The sequence below is a fragment of the Paramormyrops kingsleyae genome, chromosome 4 (genome assembly GCF_048594095.1).
Source record: "Paramormyrops kingsleyae isolate MSU_618 chromosome 4, PKINGS_0.4, whole genome shotgun sequence".
Lineage (NCBI taxonomy): Eukaryota > Metazoa > Chordata > Actinopteri > Osteoglossiformes > Mormyridae > Paramormyrops > Paramormyrops kingsleyae.
Genome location: NC_132800.1, coordinates 33,814,591 through 33,832,230, shown reverse-complemented (window position 1 = coordinate 33,832,230; position 17,640 = coordinate 33,814,591). Strand labels below are relative to the sequence as shown.

General features: G+C 42.1%; 2 protein-coding genes across 26 annotated transcripts in view; both read left to right on the top strand.

Annotated features, from left to right (window-relative positions):
• The first annotated feature begins 326 nt into the window (after positions 1-326).
• Positions 327-10,974, top strand: LOC111845937 (meiosis-specific coiled-coil domain-containing protein MEIOC-like). The gene is made up of 8 exons (XM_023815683.2): positions 327-484; positions 1,321-1,451; positions 1,758-1,924; positions 2,474-2,575; positions 2,928-4,734; positions 4,838-4,972; positions 5,081-5,261; positions 5,358-10,974. The coding sequence occupies exons 2-8, from the start codon at positions 1,410-1,412 to the stop codon at positions 5,654-5,656; spliced, it is 2,733 nt and encodes a 910-aa protein (XP_023671451.2). The 5' UTR covers positions 327-484; positions 1,321-1,409; the 3' UTR covers positions 5,657-10,974.
• A 3,538-nt stretch (positions 10,975-14,512) lies between these two features.
• Positions 14,513-17,640, top strand: part of obscnb (obscurin, cytoskeletal calmodulin and titin-interacting RhoGEF b) — a 91,580-nt gene continuing 88,452 nt past the window's right edge. For 10 of the 25 annotated variants that reach the window (XM_072711199.1, XM_072711204.1, XM_072711198.1 and 7 more), the window contains exon 1: positions 14,515-14,807. The gene's annotated coding sequence lies outside the window, so the exon portion shown is untranslated. Of the gene's footprint in view, positions 14,808-17,640 lie in introns of all 25 variants that reach the window. The other 15 variants (XM_072711197.1, XM_072711189.1, XM_072711195.1 and 12 more) reach the window with 8 other exon arrangements.

Sequence of the window (17,640 nt, the reverse complement as noted above, 5' to 3'; positions counted from 1 at the left end):
ACTCTGAATCACTGCGAAGTACTGCACTGAATCTGCACCACTGTTAAAGCAGCACCGCTACTTTCTTACAAAATCATCCATTTAAAATGTAGGTGTTTTTCTGCGTCCACAGTCGCCACCCACATGTTTGATGGCCGTGACGTAATTGTTAAACACGAGTCGAAAACACTGCGCGCTCCTTGCGCGTGAAGAATCCAAAAGAGCGGTGGGCGGGACGACTATGCGCTGTCAATCAACTGGCAGGCATTCAACCCGTTACCCCATTGGTCGCTTTTCTTGGTTCCGATTGGATTAGACCGGATGTTGATTGACAGCGCCCCGTTAGTTCCGCCCATCGTGGATTTCCGAAGCTTCGCTCCTTCCATAACTAGATAATGGCGTCTGGGAAGAAAACAACCCTGGTTTGGGAGTGAAAAATAATTTAAGGAATGAGCTAAAGTGACGCTTTGGTGTTGAAGTGGAAGGGAGCGGTCTGAAGCACGAAGTACGGTTTGAAGGCTGTCACTGGGAGGAGGGATGATACATTTCACAAACTGCTCCCTTGGCACGGAGCGTAGCGCATCGTTTGCGAGACGAACCATTCCGGCTGCCTGGTGAAGCCTGTGCGGCCGCTGCGCCAGTGCGGAGCCGGCTGCTTAGCGGTGATGCGCGGGTATTAATATCCCTGCGTCGCGGGAGGGGTGCGCGGTAATGTCGCTGGCAGTTTGCTGGGCTGCCTGAGGGTGCAGTGACGGTAACCGGACTGGCGGGGCCGATGGCGACAGTAACACCGACCCGTCTTTGGTTCGTCCAAGCCGTGAAGATCTCAGGATATCAGCGGCTGACATTAAATACCTCCCTGGGCTGCTGTAGCTGGCCAGCTCCGCATCCTGCAGCAGCAGTAATGCCAGCTAGCATCATTCAACAAGTTGCGAATTGGCTTTTTAATAAGACATCTACTTAATTATGTATATTTGCCGAAGTATGGCAGCTGTTGCATTGCTTAAAACTTAAAACAATCAATTTAAATAGTGCATTATATTGCGTGGCTTTGCACCCGTGTCTTCAAGTACCAAATCATTTTAATTATTTCCTTTTGCTTTTTGTGTATCTGCTCTTGCTGGTTTATGTACGAGATACTAAGTGAGTTTGCTCGTCAGGCTGAAACAGGCTAAAATATATGCACATACAATAAAAGGGGAATCTGTGTTACAGTTTTGCAGTGGCCCTTGCCTGTTTGTGTCGTGCATCGTCGTACATTTTGCCCCTTTTTCAGTCTCAGGTAGCGTTTTCAGGGAGCCCTTCTTTTTCCTAAGGTGGTCTGCTTTCTGTCCCGAACAGGGTAGCCCACTTTGAACATTTCATATCCCCATGAATGGTGCAATGGTACAGAGCTGCGATCCGGATCGTCTTACGGTTTTCATAGAAGGATGGCTGATCCAAACTGCTCTTTCAGTAACTACAAGCCACAGGTAAGTCAATAAAGTTATTAATGGAGGGTCAGCTGTAAAAGGAAAGACCTTTAGTAAAAACTAAAATGATTTACCAAGGCTGTTAACTTTTTTTACAGGTGAAATATAGTTATCTGCATTCATTGCTCCAGTTTCTTATTGGTAGTGTTAAAATGCACAGTAGGTGGAGTTGGAGTACATGACGTTATTGCTTACATTGATGTCTTTCCTTCTTGCTTTTTCCATGTTAAATATACTGCTGGTACATGTGCTCTTGTGTTCATTTCCATTTGAGAGCTTACTTCTCTGTCACTGGTCTCCTTGAAGATCCACTTGAAGCAGGAGAGCATGCTGGATGCCCAGCTCCTGGTACCAACAGCTCCCAGTGACAGGATGACCTCAGATCTGTGCCAGGGTGTGCTCTACAACCGCTGGTCGGTGCTTACCGATGATGTCCAGCCTGCAGCCGCCACACATGGTAGCAGTCTGCCCAGGTAATGGACCTTACTGGGTTCGGTGGTAATTCCTGACTCAGTTTTTATTTCAGTGGATAGCCGTGAAGCCTAGTTTAGCATAATGTGTCTTAACTATGTTTTTGCAGAAAACTTTCAATGGTCTGAGTGATAAAATGTAAGATTCTTGTGTTTGTTTATAAGGCTCTTAATAACCCTGTGACCTTTTGACCCCATACTCAGCAAACAGGAAACTCAGATCAGGATCTTCTTTTTATCGCCAGGTCTAAATTTAAGACCAAGGGTGACAGAGATTTTACTGCTTTCCCCCGAGGCTGATGAATAGTCTCCCAGTGGACGTTAGATAAGCTAGCAGTGTGGGCTCTTTTAAAATTACAATTTTTTTTTTGTACAGGCATGCATTTTTATTGATATTTGATTGTCTGTTTGCCTGTGATCTTGAAAGATGCAATACAAATAAACTGCTAAAAATGAATTGCAGCCACTAGCCAGTATATCACCATACATGTCAATAACTTTTTAGGTGTTATTTTATCATTGTTTCTGAATTTTTTGTTTAAATTTTTGTAGGCCTCAAAACAGCTTGTCTCATTCTGGTAATGGTCCAGACATATATGGAATGGTCTCCAGTATCCTAGAAGAAGCAAATGGATCGGAGCGTTTTGAAGATTGGTATGTTCTGGCGGCGAGCCGCTGGGGTTTAAATGCTGGGATAATCAGGTGTACGTTATTCAAGCGCAGAGACAAAGTGCTGTTACTTCGTCATTCATTGCTACAATGTTAGTACACTTTGCACAAATTCTCCAGTGTATGATATTGTGATGTCATATCTAGACTTATTTATCATTTTGTTTGGCAATTTAATCATTCGTCATTCTGTAGAGCATTTCGGTTTTGAGGATATTCATATTTTGCATAGGTTAGAAGCTTTTTTAAAAAAATAAAAATTTGGCGGTAAAGGCTTTTTTGTGTTCATTTGGAACTCTGTAGCAAAAGGTTTTTTTTTTTTTTTCTTTTCTCCCAGGAATTCTTCATCAAACTTGTTTCCATCGTGGCCAGCAGATGGCAGCCAAATGAACCAGCAAGCAAAAATGGTGCACAACGCAAACAGATTTTCTGATGCAGCTATTGACTTCTATCAAGATGCTTTTGAAGAAACACCAGGAGATGATGTGGAAAAGTTGTACCAAAGTTTCCATGGACTTGGCTTAATAGATACTTGGTTTCTTGAAAATCAGAAATGCCCAGATTTGGCCACTTTTGAGCCCAGGTGTTTTGCTGCAACACCGTACACAGACAGCTCTGGGATCAAAAGTCATTCCTTCTTTCCCAGGGAAGATTTTGTCTGCAATAGAGAAGAGTTTGGACCATGTCTGCAAGTAGCTGGTCAAGAGGTCCGTAATGCAGGATATGAGAAAATGCCTGGCAGCACATACGCTTTTCATAACCGCAGCAACAGCAACAATACACGACTGCAGAAGGAGTCACGAATGGATCAAATCCGAGACAAGTTCTCACACCATGGTGGCTCTGTGGACAAGGTTAGGCTTCCATGTGACCTTGCCAATCAGGCCCGACAAGATAAATGGCCGAAAAGGCAGTACCCTTCCCGGGGTTATGAGGACTACAGAGTCCACCCACTGCAATGGAAGAACACCTCCAACTCTCAAAGTTACTATGGCCAACAGAACCCCAGGGTAAATGGAAGGGGCTGGAAGCAAGGTTTGGAACGTTCCGATCCAAATATCCAAAATGGTTATTCCCCAGACAGAATACCATATGGTCCAGGTCAGCGGAATTCCCTTGATCTTCCTTGTGATTTCACCCAAGCTGTGACCTCGGAGCTCCAAAACGTGGATTACCTGCAGGGAGGAAAGAATGGTCCCACCTGGTCCAGTGGAGACATGCCAGGCCCCTCTGTAGCATCTGGCTTGTGGAACAGGAAGAAAGGCGGCTCTGATAGTAGTGTTCAGGCACCCTTGTCATGCAGGCCAAATGAAACCGTCTCTAACCAGCTGCTTTCTCCAGGGCTTATGTCGTCTTACCACTTCCAGTCCCCACTGTCACCTGGTGGCAGCCAGTACCAGAGAGGCAAACCCACAGAGTGTCTTCCTAGTGCTTGGTCCCAAGGTATGCCTCCTGGCAACACGAGTCTGAGCTTCCCTGGCAAACATTCCAAGGTCGATCCACCTCTGCTGGAAGAACACCCATTAGCATCTGATATTCCTAAAAGTTGGCACTGTGCTCCTGGCAGCTGGGGAACCTCACTTCTGCAAGAACATCCAGACAAACTCTACTCCAGCCGCTACAAGTGTAACTCGGAGGGCCGTGACGACATGAAGGGTATGAAGAAGAACAACCACTGGTTTTCCCCAACCCCTGGTGCCGTGGGCCCTAACCGGAACCACTACAACAACAATATCCTCAACAATTGCCGCCGCAAACAAGACCAAGACCGAAGTAGTGACTCGTTGCATGTTGGACCACCTTTTCCGCTCCTTAAAACGGGTCAAAAACAGAGCCCTGGATCGACGCAGTTGGGCCTCCATCCAGCAAGTAGCAGGAAAGGCAATGGGGTCTTCTCCTTGCCTCCATCAGCATTTCCTTTTCCTGACCTTATAGATGTGCTTCAGGGAGAAGATTTTCGCCAGCTCAGCCCCTTTGTCAGCGAGTTGCTTGGCAGTGAAATGCCGCCTCCTTTCTTTGGGTTTCCTTCACACTCTAGCAAGTATCGACCCATAAGGAACCGCACGGGTCCTGCCAGCGAGCTGCACATGCAACTGGAGGTGTGCTATGAGCAGTGGAGGACCTTAGAGAAAGAGAGGAAGAAGGTGATCGCAGTCTGACTGCAACTTGGGATTTTGCAGATGATTGCTCTTCAGTTCGTTTAGACATTAGTTGTGTTGGTTTATTAGATCTTCCTTTCTTTTCCAGACTGAGGCCAGTTTAGCCAGGAACTTTCCTGGGCGGAGAATGACTGGTTCCCACAACAGGCCCGTTCCTGCACTTCCTGCCAATCCATCCAGAGTTGACCGTTTGATCGTGGATCAGTTGCGAGAACATCAGAGAGTAGGTGGTTGCGTGCAATAGGTATAACAGATTAGAGATTTATTTTCCTTCGCTCCTTACGTCTTACTGCTGGTCTTTCTTGGCGTTTGGAATGGTTAATTTCTGCAGGTTATGACCCTGGTTGGGAAGATGGAGCATCTTCGTGGAGCTCCAGTGCACGCCAACATCAGCACCACCCTGGAATGGCACCTGGAAGCCATCCACCTCACGCAGGCACGGCGCAAGGATGAGGTCATCAACTCCACCAACCGATACAGGCAAGGGGCACCAAGAGGACACGATGATAAAGGTACAGATACTCAGTCGTGATCTGTGGGGATGGTGACGATGCAGCAAAGGTCTTCTTAAAGATAACTTTTTAGTGTTTGTTTTGGTTTCGGAGCAGCAGACGTCCTGGCATTGGCGTCCGCCATCAAGGACTTGGCGGTTCTGACCCGCAAGGCCCGCACGGCCCTGTGGTGTGCCCTGCAGATGACCCTGCCCAAAAGTGCAGCTGGCACCCCTGCCGAGCTGGATCGAGCCCTGCAGGAGCTGTGTGACCCAGGGAACAACGAGGTGTTGGGGGTGGCGCACAGGAGGAACCAGCAGCCTGCGGAGAGGAAGGGGGATGTGCAGGATCTGGGCCCGGGAGGTATTGGGGAGGCTGAGGAGGAGCGAGAGAAAGGCTCTGAGAAGAAACTGTGACCATGGGCTTGTGTTCTGTTGGTGTTGCGGTTACTATGGGAAGAATCTTAAAATGTAGAGGAGATGAAGTTGGACACATGCGTAATGTGTGTGTGAGCGTGCTTGAATGTGAAATTCTCCACATTACTGTTTTGGACCTTCAATTCATTGAATGAGTTCAAATGTTCGTTTGAACGCAAACGCGTTCCGTTGCCAAGCATCCAATCCTATGTTTTCTACGTACGTTGCTGAGTGTGTTACATTTACGTTGAGTTGAGATTGTTTGCCAGTTCTCGTTCTATGAAGCACGGTTTCTCCCCCTCCCCCCCCCCCCCCCCCCCCCCATTTTACCGAAACGTGAGACACATAGACATGTTTATAGATTGGCCGTAGTGCTGTGTGAGACCCAGCGAACGTCTCGCCACCGTGTGCCAAAAGAACCGAGCCGGTTCGAGATGGGTCGCTGTCACGCCTCCTTGCCCTGTCCTCTTCCTCCTCTTGGCACTTCCAAACTGCCACAGAAGCTGTGTTGAGATGCCATTGTGGTTGTTGTATCAGTTCTGTGCCTTGTTGTTCTCAGTGGTTTAAACTTCAGAAACTGGAAAAGACACGCTAACGATGCATAAATGTCCTAACATGAGATGACTTTAAAGCATTGGTAGAAAATATGTTTTTTTGTGTGTGTGTGTGTGTGTGTGTGTGTGTGTGTGTGTGTGTGTGTGTGTGTGTGTGTGTGTGTGTGTGTGTGTGAGAGAGAGAGAGAGAGAGAGTGAGTGAGTGTGAGTTGCTGCTTGTGAGCCTTTCTGTTTAATTAGATGGGTTATAAGATGATACTCAGGATCACAACTAACACCAGTGGAGAGTTAAAAAGGATTTCTGTCTTAGTAAGCACTTATACGTTATATTATGTTACGGGAATTTAGAGACCATATTTATTTTAATTATTAAAATTGCGTTGGAAAAAATAGTATTAATGCATCTGGTAGTTTCCTACTAGATCAGAATGACCTATTTACTCAGGAAATGTGTATTTAGTATATTGTTTTAAGCATGTTTAAATAATCTAACTATACTAAGTTACCAAAGGTAATACATTTAAAATACATTTAATTACCATTTTATGTTGATGTATATGTTTGCTACTTCGGCTTTTGCAGTATACAGAGCTTATCAAATAGTATTTCTACTATGACTTAGACAATCACCACATTTGTACAACTTAAAATGCAGCATTTTTGAATGTAGGTAGCCACACAGAAACACAGGAATGATTTGTTATTTCGGAGTAGTATTACAGGAATGACTTTTAGTTTAGTTCTGATATAATACTATAAGGAAAATGCATCGTTTTAACCTGAAAAGAATAATGTCAAAATGCAGAATCAAGAATAAAGCAGCACTAAATGGATATTCAAACACCACAGCTGACAAACTCCTGTACGTATTTACTCTCTGCTTTTGAGCCTTCAGAAAACCCTAGTGGCCACTTCCTGTCATAGTGTTTTTATAATAATCTACTTGTCTATGTATTTTCATGGATAAACAAAAAAACTTAAATGAAGATTTATGTGCTTATTCCCTCTAATTTTATTTTCCGATTTAAAATCCTAACTTTGAACTTTCAGTTTTTGTGGATGGGTCAAAATGTTATTTAGTCTGTTTGCATGCAAACACCCTAGTGATGAGCACGTATAAAGATACCTGTTTTATACATTTCTCAATTACTATAATGTACGTTGAAGTAGATTATATCATATCTACCTCATTTTATTAACATTGATAAAGCACTTCAGGTTTTCATAAATGGAGAAAGATACGACAGACCATATAACAGTGTTTTCAGATCTATATCTTCAGTTTTGTGTTCCTGTGAATTGTGTGTGCGTTCACAGTGCTTGGCTGTCAGACCAATTTAATTTTTTCATTTTTTAACTTGTATAAGATAAGGTATTAAGAACCCAGTAGAGAGAATTCCCAATCTCGCGCTCACTTTCATGCTGAATTTGGGTGGATTGACTATGTTGGTGTGCTTTGTGCTCAACGTTTCCCATCTCTAGCTCTAGTTTGTGTGTGAAATAACATGCAGTGAAGTCACTGCAGATCAGATTGATCTAAAAATGACGACATGTTTTGTAATAATTGTTGCTGACGTATTTGTGCATTTGGAATTAAGACTTTGTTTACATTACGTATTAATATGTAGCCAGAAGAGTATATGAATGTAAATGGTCATATAGCGCAGATGATGCTATATATAGATCAGATAACACTATATATTTCAGTATTTTTCTTTTAATATTTTTTGTAAAGTAGCACTGGAGAAATTCAATTAAAGCTTAAGAGAGTATATGTGCCTTCCGTTCGTCATACTCCCCAAATATTAAATTATATATAGTGGCCACTGCACATTTTACTTTTTGTGTCAACTGATATTTTTGTATATGAATCACATTGCCAGTTTTTTTTTATTATTATTTTGCAGAGTAGCATGTTGTTTTTTTTTGTAGCAATTGGATTTCACGGTGCATCACCTCAGGATGGCTGGTCGGGGTTCCCAAACCAGCAGGGAGATTATTGAATAATGTGGCTTGTTTCTGAAGGAAAAGCCCTGGTTGTTTTCACCTGGGTCCCCTTGGGATGTTTAATATGAAGTGAGGGGCTGCATGTCTCTTCTCTTTTAGCACTGTCCTAGAGTTAAAAAAAAAATTAAGAAAAAAAAAAGTTTACAAATCAGGATTTTTTTTTTTTTTTTTTTTGCAGTTATGGATCGTTAGCAATATATGATACTTGTTTCATTCTTCGTCCAGACGTATGGACTGTGGGACCCCATAAGTGTTTGTGAATTATTTTTTATTTGCTTTGTAATGTGAAGGTTGTTAGATGTATGTACAGAGGAAATTTAATTTTTCTTGACACTGTAGCAGCTTTACAGAGGCAGAGTAAAACACGTGTTTGAGTTTTAGGTTTCAGCTCTTCATGTGCCATTGAACTTCATCTGTCGAACGACAGGCTTCTGCAAGTCCTTTAACATTGTCCATTAAACTAGACAGCCACTTAAAATCTCTACATATCCATAAAAGCTGAAATCTCAGCTGCTGTGTGTTTTCCTGTAGATTCGTAGTGCCGTACCACATTTTAATGTGTAATCAGTCAGAACTCGGATCATGCACCCAAGTGTTTCCTTTGTTTGGCCGTCGACTATATGCCAGGATATCTAACCTCTTGGGAAAGTAGTATATAGGAAAAACTGGCCAATTAGGCTGAGCACAGTGACTGTGGTGCCGAAAAAGTCTGTGGAATATGTTGCGATGGGTTTGCCGTTGGAATGGGTGGTGGTTCTCAGTGTTGATTATACTGGCGTGGAGCTGTGAATCTTTTTTGTTGGCCAGCTAATTCTTGATGGCTATCATATTGAAAGTGTTGTAGATGCCAGCCAGTGTTGGAGCTTGGTGGAGATATGAGACGAGGATTTAAATGCAGGTGGAGAAAAGGTGATGTAATGAAGGCCTTTTTGTTTTGCTTGCATATGCAAGTGGAGAGCTGTTGGAAAATGGTCCCCCCCCCACCCCAATTTTATGCAGAGGCATGGCCAGTAATGCAGAGTAAATGTTTTCTATTTTTCCTATATATTAAGGTAATGTACACATACAAAATCACATGAAGCTCTGTAGATTTTTTTTTCCTTAGTAAATTTATAACTGGACTTTAAAAATCAGGTTATCATTTAACTGTAGACATAGCATGGAACGTATTTATGCAATAAGAATATGCCAGTGTCTTGGATACTCTTAAGTAACATGGATTCTGTGGAACAAATATCTTGAATATTTCAAAGTTTTAATTGTACTGGGTGCTTGAATTTCCCTATCCTCTGTATTCTGCTACAAGTGGCATTCTTAAATCAATTTGTAGCTACTTGCTTGTTGCTGTATCGGAACTTAATTGACCTGAAGCAATAGCTTTGGAACTCTCAAAATGTTACTACTTCATTATGACCAGCAGGGGGCAGAATGATTAGAGAAGTTGCTGCATTTCCAAATCCCCTTAATTGCATTCCATGAAACATAGGCCATTTCTATTATGAGAAGGTGTTTCAGAAAGACTGCTCTAATGTGATTGGTTACTGATAAAATCATATGGAACCATGAAGTAATTACAGCTAATACAGGAGACGATTTTTCAAAAAAGTTTGGTTCTGTGTTGGTATTCACAATTCCCTATCCTTGCACTTTTAACAGAAGTATATGTATGTTCAGTCATGTTTATCTTTTTAAAACCCCATAATTGGACCACAGTGACCTTACTGCATATCGATTTGTTTAAATGTCAAATGTCAGCATCATTTAATCAGTTTTGTCATTTCAGGTTTCTTTCTGTTCATCATTAGATGTGTTAAGGGGGAATTTGGCGGTACAGTTTTAGTTAAAAGGACCCAAATTTTTCAATTAATGCAACCAAAGCCGAATATTTCGTTCTTTTTTTCCCCTTCACTTGGCCCACATTATTCCAACATTTGTTTGATGTTCTCCTGAAGGAGAACTCCTGCATTTGTACCATTTAATAGCTGTATTACGTATTCTCCGTCATACCAGCAAAATGAGTGTTGTGGTTCTGGATTAATTCCGGGACAAAGCACTTATGTCAAACACTGTTCAGCCTCTTGGAACACTGTGATTTTTGCTGAAATCTTGTGTCTGTGACTTTAATCTTGTGGTGCACAGGACTTTATCAGTTGTTAATGGTAATTGGTAACTGACATTTCAGTATTTTTATGTAGTTGGTCATTCATGTCTTTTTGGTATTTGCATTGAAAGCTGATGGTATGAGGAGTAGGTCACCTGCTTTTCCATGGGAGACATTCAAACCACTCTGTGTGAGTTACGAAAGCCGTCATCCTTCAGTCATTTATAAGAGCATTTCAGTAAATGCTGAAATGGGCCAGTTTTTTGTACCACTTTTGAAGAAATGTTCAGGTTAGACAGATTTCAAAGATTGACACTATTCACTTATCCAAGTCGAAGAAGATTAAGCTTCAAGATATGCCTCTGTACAATGAGGTTTTATTTTTGTTACTCTTTTAAATGAGCTTTAATCGTATATATTGCCACTTGTGTTTTTATTTTGTGCTGTTCAGTATCTGTCTGGCTTGTCTGACACTTGGACTCCTACTTGGGTGTCCATGAGAGAGTGTCAGTGCTGAGTTTGATGTTACGGTTCATGTTTATTGCATTGTGTTGCAGAGTTGCCTTGAAAGTTTTATGGAAAAACCTGGTTTGTGATGTTGAAAATGATCTAGCACATTACTGACAGAATTAACAAAATAAAAGTTGTCAATTTAACACCCCTCTGTATTTCGTGTGTTGCTTCCCCACAGTTGGAAATGCACATTTTTAAAGGTATTGCTGCAAGAAATATTGTGAAGTGGCTCTGAGTTTGAGGTTATTTGTCTAGTGTCCTCTGGGCCAACTGAGTTCTATTAGCTTCAATCTATCACATTAAAAGTCTCTTACAGCCCACAACCGATGTCCTCCAGCGGGTCAGCCAGCCTCTGCCCAGCACGCCCAATCAGAACAGCCTGCCCTCTGATTGACGTCATCCTTTGGCATTGTTTACAAGTAACCCCTCTTCCCCGCTTGTAGCTGGAGATGTTTATGCACTGGGGGCATCTGATGACTGTTGAATGTTCTCCAGGAGACTTAGAGATGAATTACAGCCACCATCCCCCCACTTTCCTATCTCCTTTCATGTTGCCATGGAGTTGCCATTTTCTCCCAGACTGATCGTGCAGCTTGTGACGTGATGGTGTTTTAAATCTGGCCTCTTCCTTTTCGTCTGTCTTGTGATCAAACGGTAAGATTGACTGCCCATTGATGCTATAGAATTAGCAGATTATGTAACCCTTAGCTTCGGTCTGGCTAAGGCTGGACTGGGTGGATTTTTTGCGAGGGACACCTTGGAAAATCCAACCAACAGAATTCCAGTGTCCTCCAAGACCTCAGACACATGCAAATACTTGTACGCACGACTAAATCATCCCATTGGTTAATTCATTCAATGACCTTTCACCCAAAGAGATGGATGCACACATGCAGTGCTAAATGTAGTCCTGTAATGTTTGTGGTGCATTGATACGGTGCCAACAAAATATATATAATATCCAAGACTGACTGAAAGTCTTCCTCTTTCTCTTTATAGAGTCCTAGACACTGGGGGTCGATAATTGGATAATGGTAGCTTTGGTTTGGAGAAGCGGAGGGGGGGACATTAGGTAGAATTTTTCAGGGGCCAAGCAAAGTCTGTGTGTGGCCCTGACAATACCCTCTCAGTCCACAGTACTGGTAGGAGTCCTGTCAACAGACTTAACCTAATAGTCACACACACTTGCATTTTAATCATGGCCAATGTGTGTTACTTATATACCCACGGCCTTTGTATGGGATTCCACGTCGGCTCTTTAGTCTTAAAGGGGAAAGTAAAAAAATGGTTAGCCTCTTAAATTTTTGCCTAAGTCTACAGTGAACTGAATACACAGCCAGTTGGCACATTCCACCCTTTACTGGCACTGGCAAACCCACCCGCCCCTGACCCGACACATACACAAAAGACGGTGAGTTGGTCATGCCTTGGTCTTCGGCGATCTCTCTTCCTGCCACGTAACACCGGCTGCGCATAACAGCGGAATTACCCCAGTGATAGGGTTTCACCGCGCTTTGCCTCTGCGGGCTGCCACTGTCTGTCAAGCGAAGCCAGGAAAAGCATATGAGGGGTGCTCGAGTGGGAACTGCTGCTACTGGAGTTTCCAAAAGCGAGCGTTTAGTCAGTTTGCCCAACGCCATTGTTTACTTGGAGATGGTTGTGACGGCTTTCCGGGGAACAGAAATGCAGCCAGTCGTGTTCCCTTGAGCCCTTCCTTACCTTTCTCCCTCTATCCATTCTTTGTGTATTTCTTTCCTGAGACAAAATTCATTTCCATCCATCCACCCATTTTCTGTAACCGCTTGTCCTATTCAGAGTTGCAGGGGGTCTGGAGCCTAACCTGCAGGCTATGGGCACAAGGCAGGGCACAACCCCGGATGGGGCACCAACCCATCACAACAGAATTAAGTTGGCTGAAGCAATTCATAACCAATTCTGTGTGCTTACTTCAAAGGATCGATTCTCTTATCCAGTCTGAGGATTGTGGAAAGAAACCCAAATGAGTGGCATGTATTCATGCTTCCAAATGTAAAGGGGATAAGACACCTAAGTGGGATGTTCCTCCTCGAGGCTTTGACATGGAGACCAGACAAAAAGGGCAGTGCATTGTGGGATGGGTTTGTACCGTGTTGGTAACCACGGCAGGTACAGTGATGTATGTTCAAGGCAACAAAAAGTGGTTTGGGCGCCTATGTTTTTGCCATCGGATGGTAGCAGCGACTTAAATACAGAGATTAATAACTTCAAGTGCAATGCTGTCATGTTATTACAGCTGTCGCTGACTTTTTAAAGCAACTGCTAAGTATGTGGTGGACAGATGAAGCGTATAAACAATCATGGCAAAGAAAGTGAGAAGATCTTCATCTGTCCTAACAGAAGTATGGGAAAGGTACTTCAGATCTCAGCACATATTCAGCCGTATGACTGAAGATCGCACGTGGCGCTGCATAGAAACGTCAGCTGAGAAATTAAATGCAGCAATTTGCAGCGACGATGGATGCACGGTAATGTGTTCACAGCGCAGAAATGACATCGGCACGCCCACGGAACACAGGCCGCAGACATGTGCTTTGCGCGCTATGTTACAGCGACACGTGGAGCCCTGCGACGCCGTGGCAGGCGCGGACGGATGCTTTACTGACTGCTGATGTGTTGTAAACCATAATTTATGCTACCCCGTGTCCTGTAATCGCACGTAGCAACCATTAAGTACACATGGTTGACAGTGTTTGAATACGGTAATGAGAGAAACTTTTACCTAAAAGTTAAGTACAGTACAATTTCCACTATTTTAGGATTTATTTAATAAAGTATCTGTATTGATAACACACTGGTATATTGGAAAGTCGTTATAGGCTATGAGTGGATAGTATTAAACTGTAGTATTCGATTAATGATTGAGAAAATGTTCGAACTTTCTTAACGATGTTTAAACTCGTTTGTTCATTAAGGGCCATGGGGTGAAATTATAACTGTGAGGATTCTACTTTTTTCACTTTTTACTTTACTTTTTACAACCGCCTCACCCGTCTAAGCATGTAGTGCTCAGTTCTGCTAATGAAACTCGAAAGAGAAGGTCGTTTGTCACCGTTTACTGGGAATCCCAGTCCGCTGGGAGTTGATTTCACTGCTACGTACGGGACTCATTCACTGGTGTACCGGAGACGGCTGCAGTGGGTGCCTGTGCTGGGGCGGGATAGCTGCAGCTGGGCTTGCCAAGGAAAGTGAAAACGGCGCATTCCGGATAATTAGCTGGCTGGCTTCCCAAGCACTGGTGCTGTACAGAACCCGGGCTCCCCAGGAGCGCCTGGCACAGCGGCGCCGCAATGATGCATGCCCACGTAATGCTCACATGCGTTACTCTTAATATTCCTTTTTCTCTCGCAATGGAGAATTAAGGACATTTACTGCCTTTTCAGGACCAGTTGGAACTCAGTTGTAAAATTACCGCACGGTTCCGTTAAACCGAAACCCAGATTACTTCTGCTGACATGTCATGAATATATAAGTCCAGCTTTTACTGGATTTGAGCTTGATGCTCAACTAAATAGTCTAAGATTTTTTTGCTGCAGTGTATCAGGATTTTTGTGAGCCCCCCATACATTGGCGGTGTGTGCAGGGGTTGCTTTAAACCCACTGAGAACACGGTAAGTCTATCTGCAGCAAATGATACGGCTATTTTGGAAAAGAGGCTGCACTGAAAAAGGAACGTCAGCTATTTGACATCATGCAGTACTGAAAAAAGGAAATACCCTAGTCAGCCCGCTACAGGGGACTGGGGGATATTGCATAGTGTAAGACGCTTGATTATTTTTTTTTTCTTGTGGAAATATACCTGATTTCTACGAAATTCCGCGGGGATTTGTACGGAGTGAAGCAAACCATGGATACATGCATGTGACTGCGGAACTTCTCATCAACTTCTTTACCGAGGACAAGGCGTCTGTTTTACTCGTGAAAAGCTGAACTAAACGCGGTAAGTACTTCATTCCTATCATTACTAATGTAGCAGTTTAAAAAATACATATATGAATATAAACAGTGGTTTTCGCATTAAAAAAAAACTTTTTAAGTGTCTCTTTTTAGTCACTTAATCTTTTCATTCAATCGTGCATGCTTCTTCTTAAAAATAAAATCTGCAACGTGCTAGATTCTAAATGTGATTTTAACAATTACCCGCTTTCAATATGGAATTAAAAGGTTTTTATTTTGACATCGCGATGTTTGGTTTTGACTGGGTATTCTGTCTATGCGACTGATTTATTCCCGGTAATAAATGGCCTTATGTAACCATGAATGTTTTGTCAAGCGGCCCCTGTATTTTATTTATCAATATATATATATATATATTATATTATATATATAATCTCTTGTGGGTGCCATATCAAACGACTGATCTCAGTCTGCTTCTACAAATGGCAATACCGTGAGATGGTTCTGGACAGCTGAAGTTATTTTTGGGACACCAAGCTCAGAGGAATGAGGTGACAAAGACTGTAAATGTCACTCGAAAGGTACATCCTTACGGTTTTACCGCTCCCTTTTAACTCCACTCACTCTGTCATGAATGATTGGCAATGTAAGACGAAGATCAATAGTTTGCCGCATACAGCAAGTATATAGTAAAAAATGGCGAGTTAACTTAAATCTTTCAACATTGGCTATATAGTAATAGTACACATTGGTTTTATAATTTGCAAAATAATAACCCATCCGCAGTAACTGCATAACATCAAGAATGTAGCCCGCCCAGCTTGACTTTAGAAGTAGGCCCTAACTTTTCTACAAGCTTTGAACAATATTGATTATTAGATATGAGAAAAACTACAGGAGAGTTTGCGTGGGGATCACATCCACTGATCGCTCTTTAAATTTAGCCAATATAATAATAATGATAAAAAACTTTATTATACGATAATTACACTGTACCCGGCTGACTGTAATTAAGGATCGAGTCCCCGACGTCACTGCCTTAACCCCACAAGTCCGTTTGTTTGTTACACCTGCGGACAAGACAAAGGGGAGACAGATATGAGACGCAATGTAACACATATTAAATGGCTGTGTGCATAGCAGGTATTTTTAAATCCCTAAATGACTGCCTTTCTCTGTTTTAACACCCTTTCCACACCTTTATTTATTTATTTACTTATAAATCCTTTTCAAAAATCCTTTACCATTAAAACGTAATCTTTTTAAATTACGCTTTTGCGGGGGACACATTTCACTGCAGCACCGCTGCCTTTGGGCAGGTTTGGTTACTCAGAAAAAGAAGCGCTATTTGGACCTGCTAAACCCTAGGAATGAGTCACTGATGGTCGTAATATTTAGTAAAATCACCTCGGACACTGGTAACCTGACTATATTTTCATTGCTAAGCCGCCAGACTAAACACCCATCGTTACTAGTACTTGTGGCGCTCGGTGTTATAAATGTTATTAAAACTGGTTTCCTCTATCAGATACTGAAGTGTTTTTCCGATATAGTTTGTAAATGCGTGCATGCTAGACTAAGCTGCATTTTGAGGAACGTCTTCAGAGTTTATTAATAGGTATGAATTAAAAATCCACAAGGCGGTTTGGTAAGACGTACTGAATTCACTGGGTACCACTGTGATTAATAAAGCAGAATAACGGCAACTGTACATTTCACACATTTCACAACAGCATCGTACAGATTCCCAGAGGATCTGTGCATTCAGGTAATAATTATGGAGGAAATCACCAGGGAAAAATATTTTGGGGAATCATTCTATAATTCATTTAAAATTATTTGAATACATTGCAAATGGAAACAGCATTTTTTTTCTGATCTTAATTCCATCATCACTTAGCGGCTGTTGTCATTTGAATGTAACTAATTTTATTCACATTGGCCATGCAGGTAAATAATTTGATGAACATTTTCTGTCTTTTCTGTTACCTTTCCAATAACCTGATATTACTAGATAATCAGCAAAAAAGTCAGAATTGTATAATAGAGTGGTTGAAAGTAGTTTCCTAGTCTTTTCCATCTGCAGGGTAACTGTGTACAGAAGGTGTCCCTGAATGGACTGTCTTTGCTTTTGTTGCTGCTGAATAGGATGAGGCTGGAAAAATATTGCCTGCAGTTCTGACTTGCAGACCTGGGAGAATGACCACCATTATGTGTTTCCTGGAGAACAGTTTGATAAGATGAGATCATGTGGCATGAAATTCGGTGAAGTGGTGAGAGAAACCTATCGTTTCTTTCATTTGTGATAAACACATGAACATTGGGCCTCATTCACCAATTCACCTTCTTAAACCCCACGTGCGCACTTTTTTATACGAAGATTCTGACCTATTTATAATCCGCATGATCGCTGTTACCACCATGAAAATAATTTTTATATTTTACTTTTATAAATTATTAAAATTCTATCATTTTATGAACTGTAGAATGAACAAAACTGCTATAACCAATTATTTTGAACAGACTATCATTACTCAAATGTGCGTATGAATGGTCTTGAGTGTGCATAGATTCTGTTCTTAGCTAAGAAGAAATTCAGATAAGAAAACATTGGGGAATGTCAGAATCTTTGTAAAAAAAATACTGCATACCTGGGGTTTAAGAACAAATTTCTTCGTAAGAACGGTTGGTGAACGGTCTTTCTCCAGTGCAGCGCCGAAGTTCTGCAACAAACCCCTGTCAGTTGAAAAGCAAGAGTATTAGTAATCCATTGTTGTCTAGGGCTGTAGGTTGTTTGCTGCAGTGAAACACACTGCAGTACAGATTTGCATTCATTAATTTTTAAACTTATAATAATGATAAGTAATTTGAATGAT

Coding starts and splice junctions, on each gene's coding strand:
- LOC111845937 (XM_023815683.2), top strand. CDS start 1,410: ATGGCTGATCCAAACTGCTCTTTCAGTAACTACAAGCCACAG. Junction 1,925..2,473: donor CATGGTAGCAGTCTGCCCAG/GTAATGGACCTT, acceptor AAATTTTTGTAG/GCCTCAAAACAGCTTGTCTC. Junction 4,973..5,080: donor AGTTGCGAGAACATCAGAGA/GTAGGTGGTTGC, acceptor TAATTTCTGCAG/GTTATGACCCTGGTTGGGAA.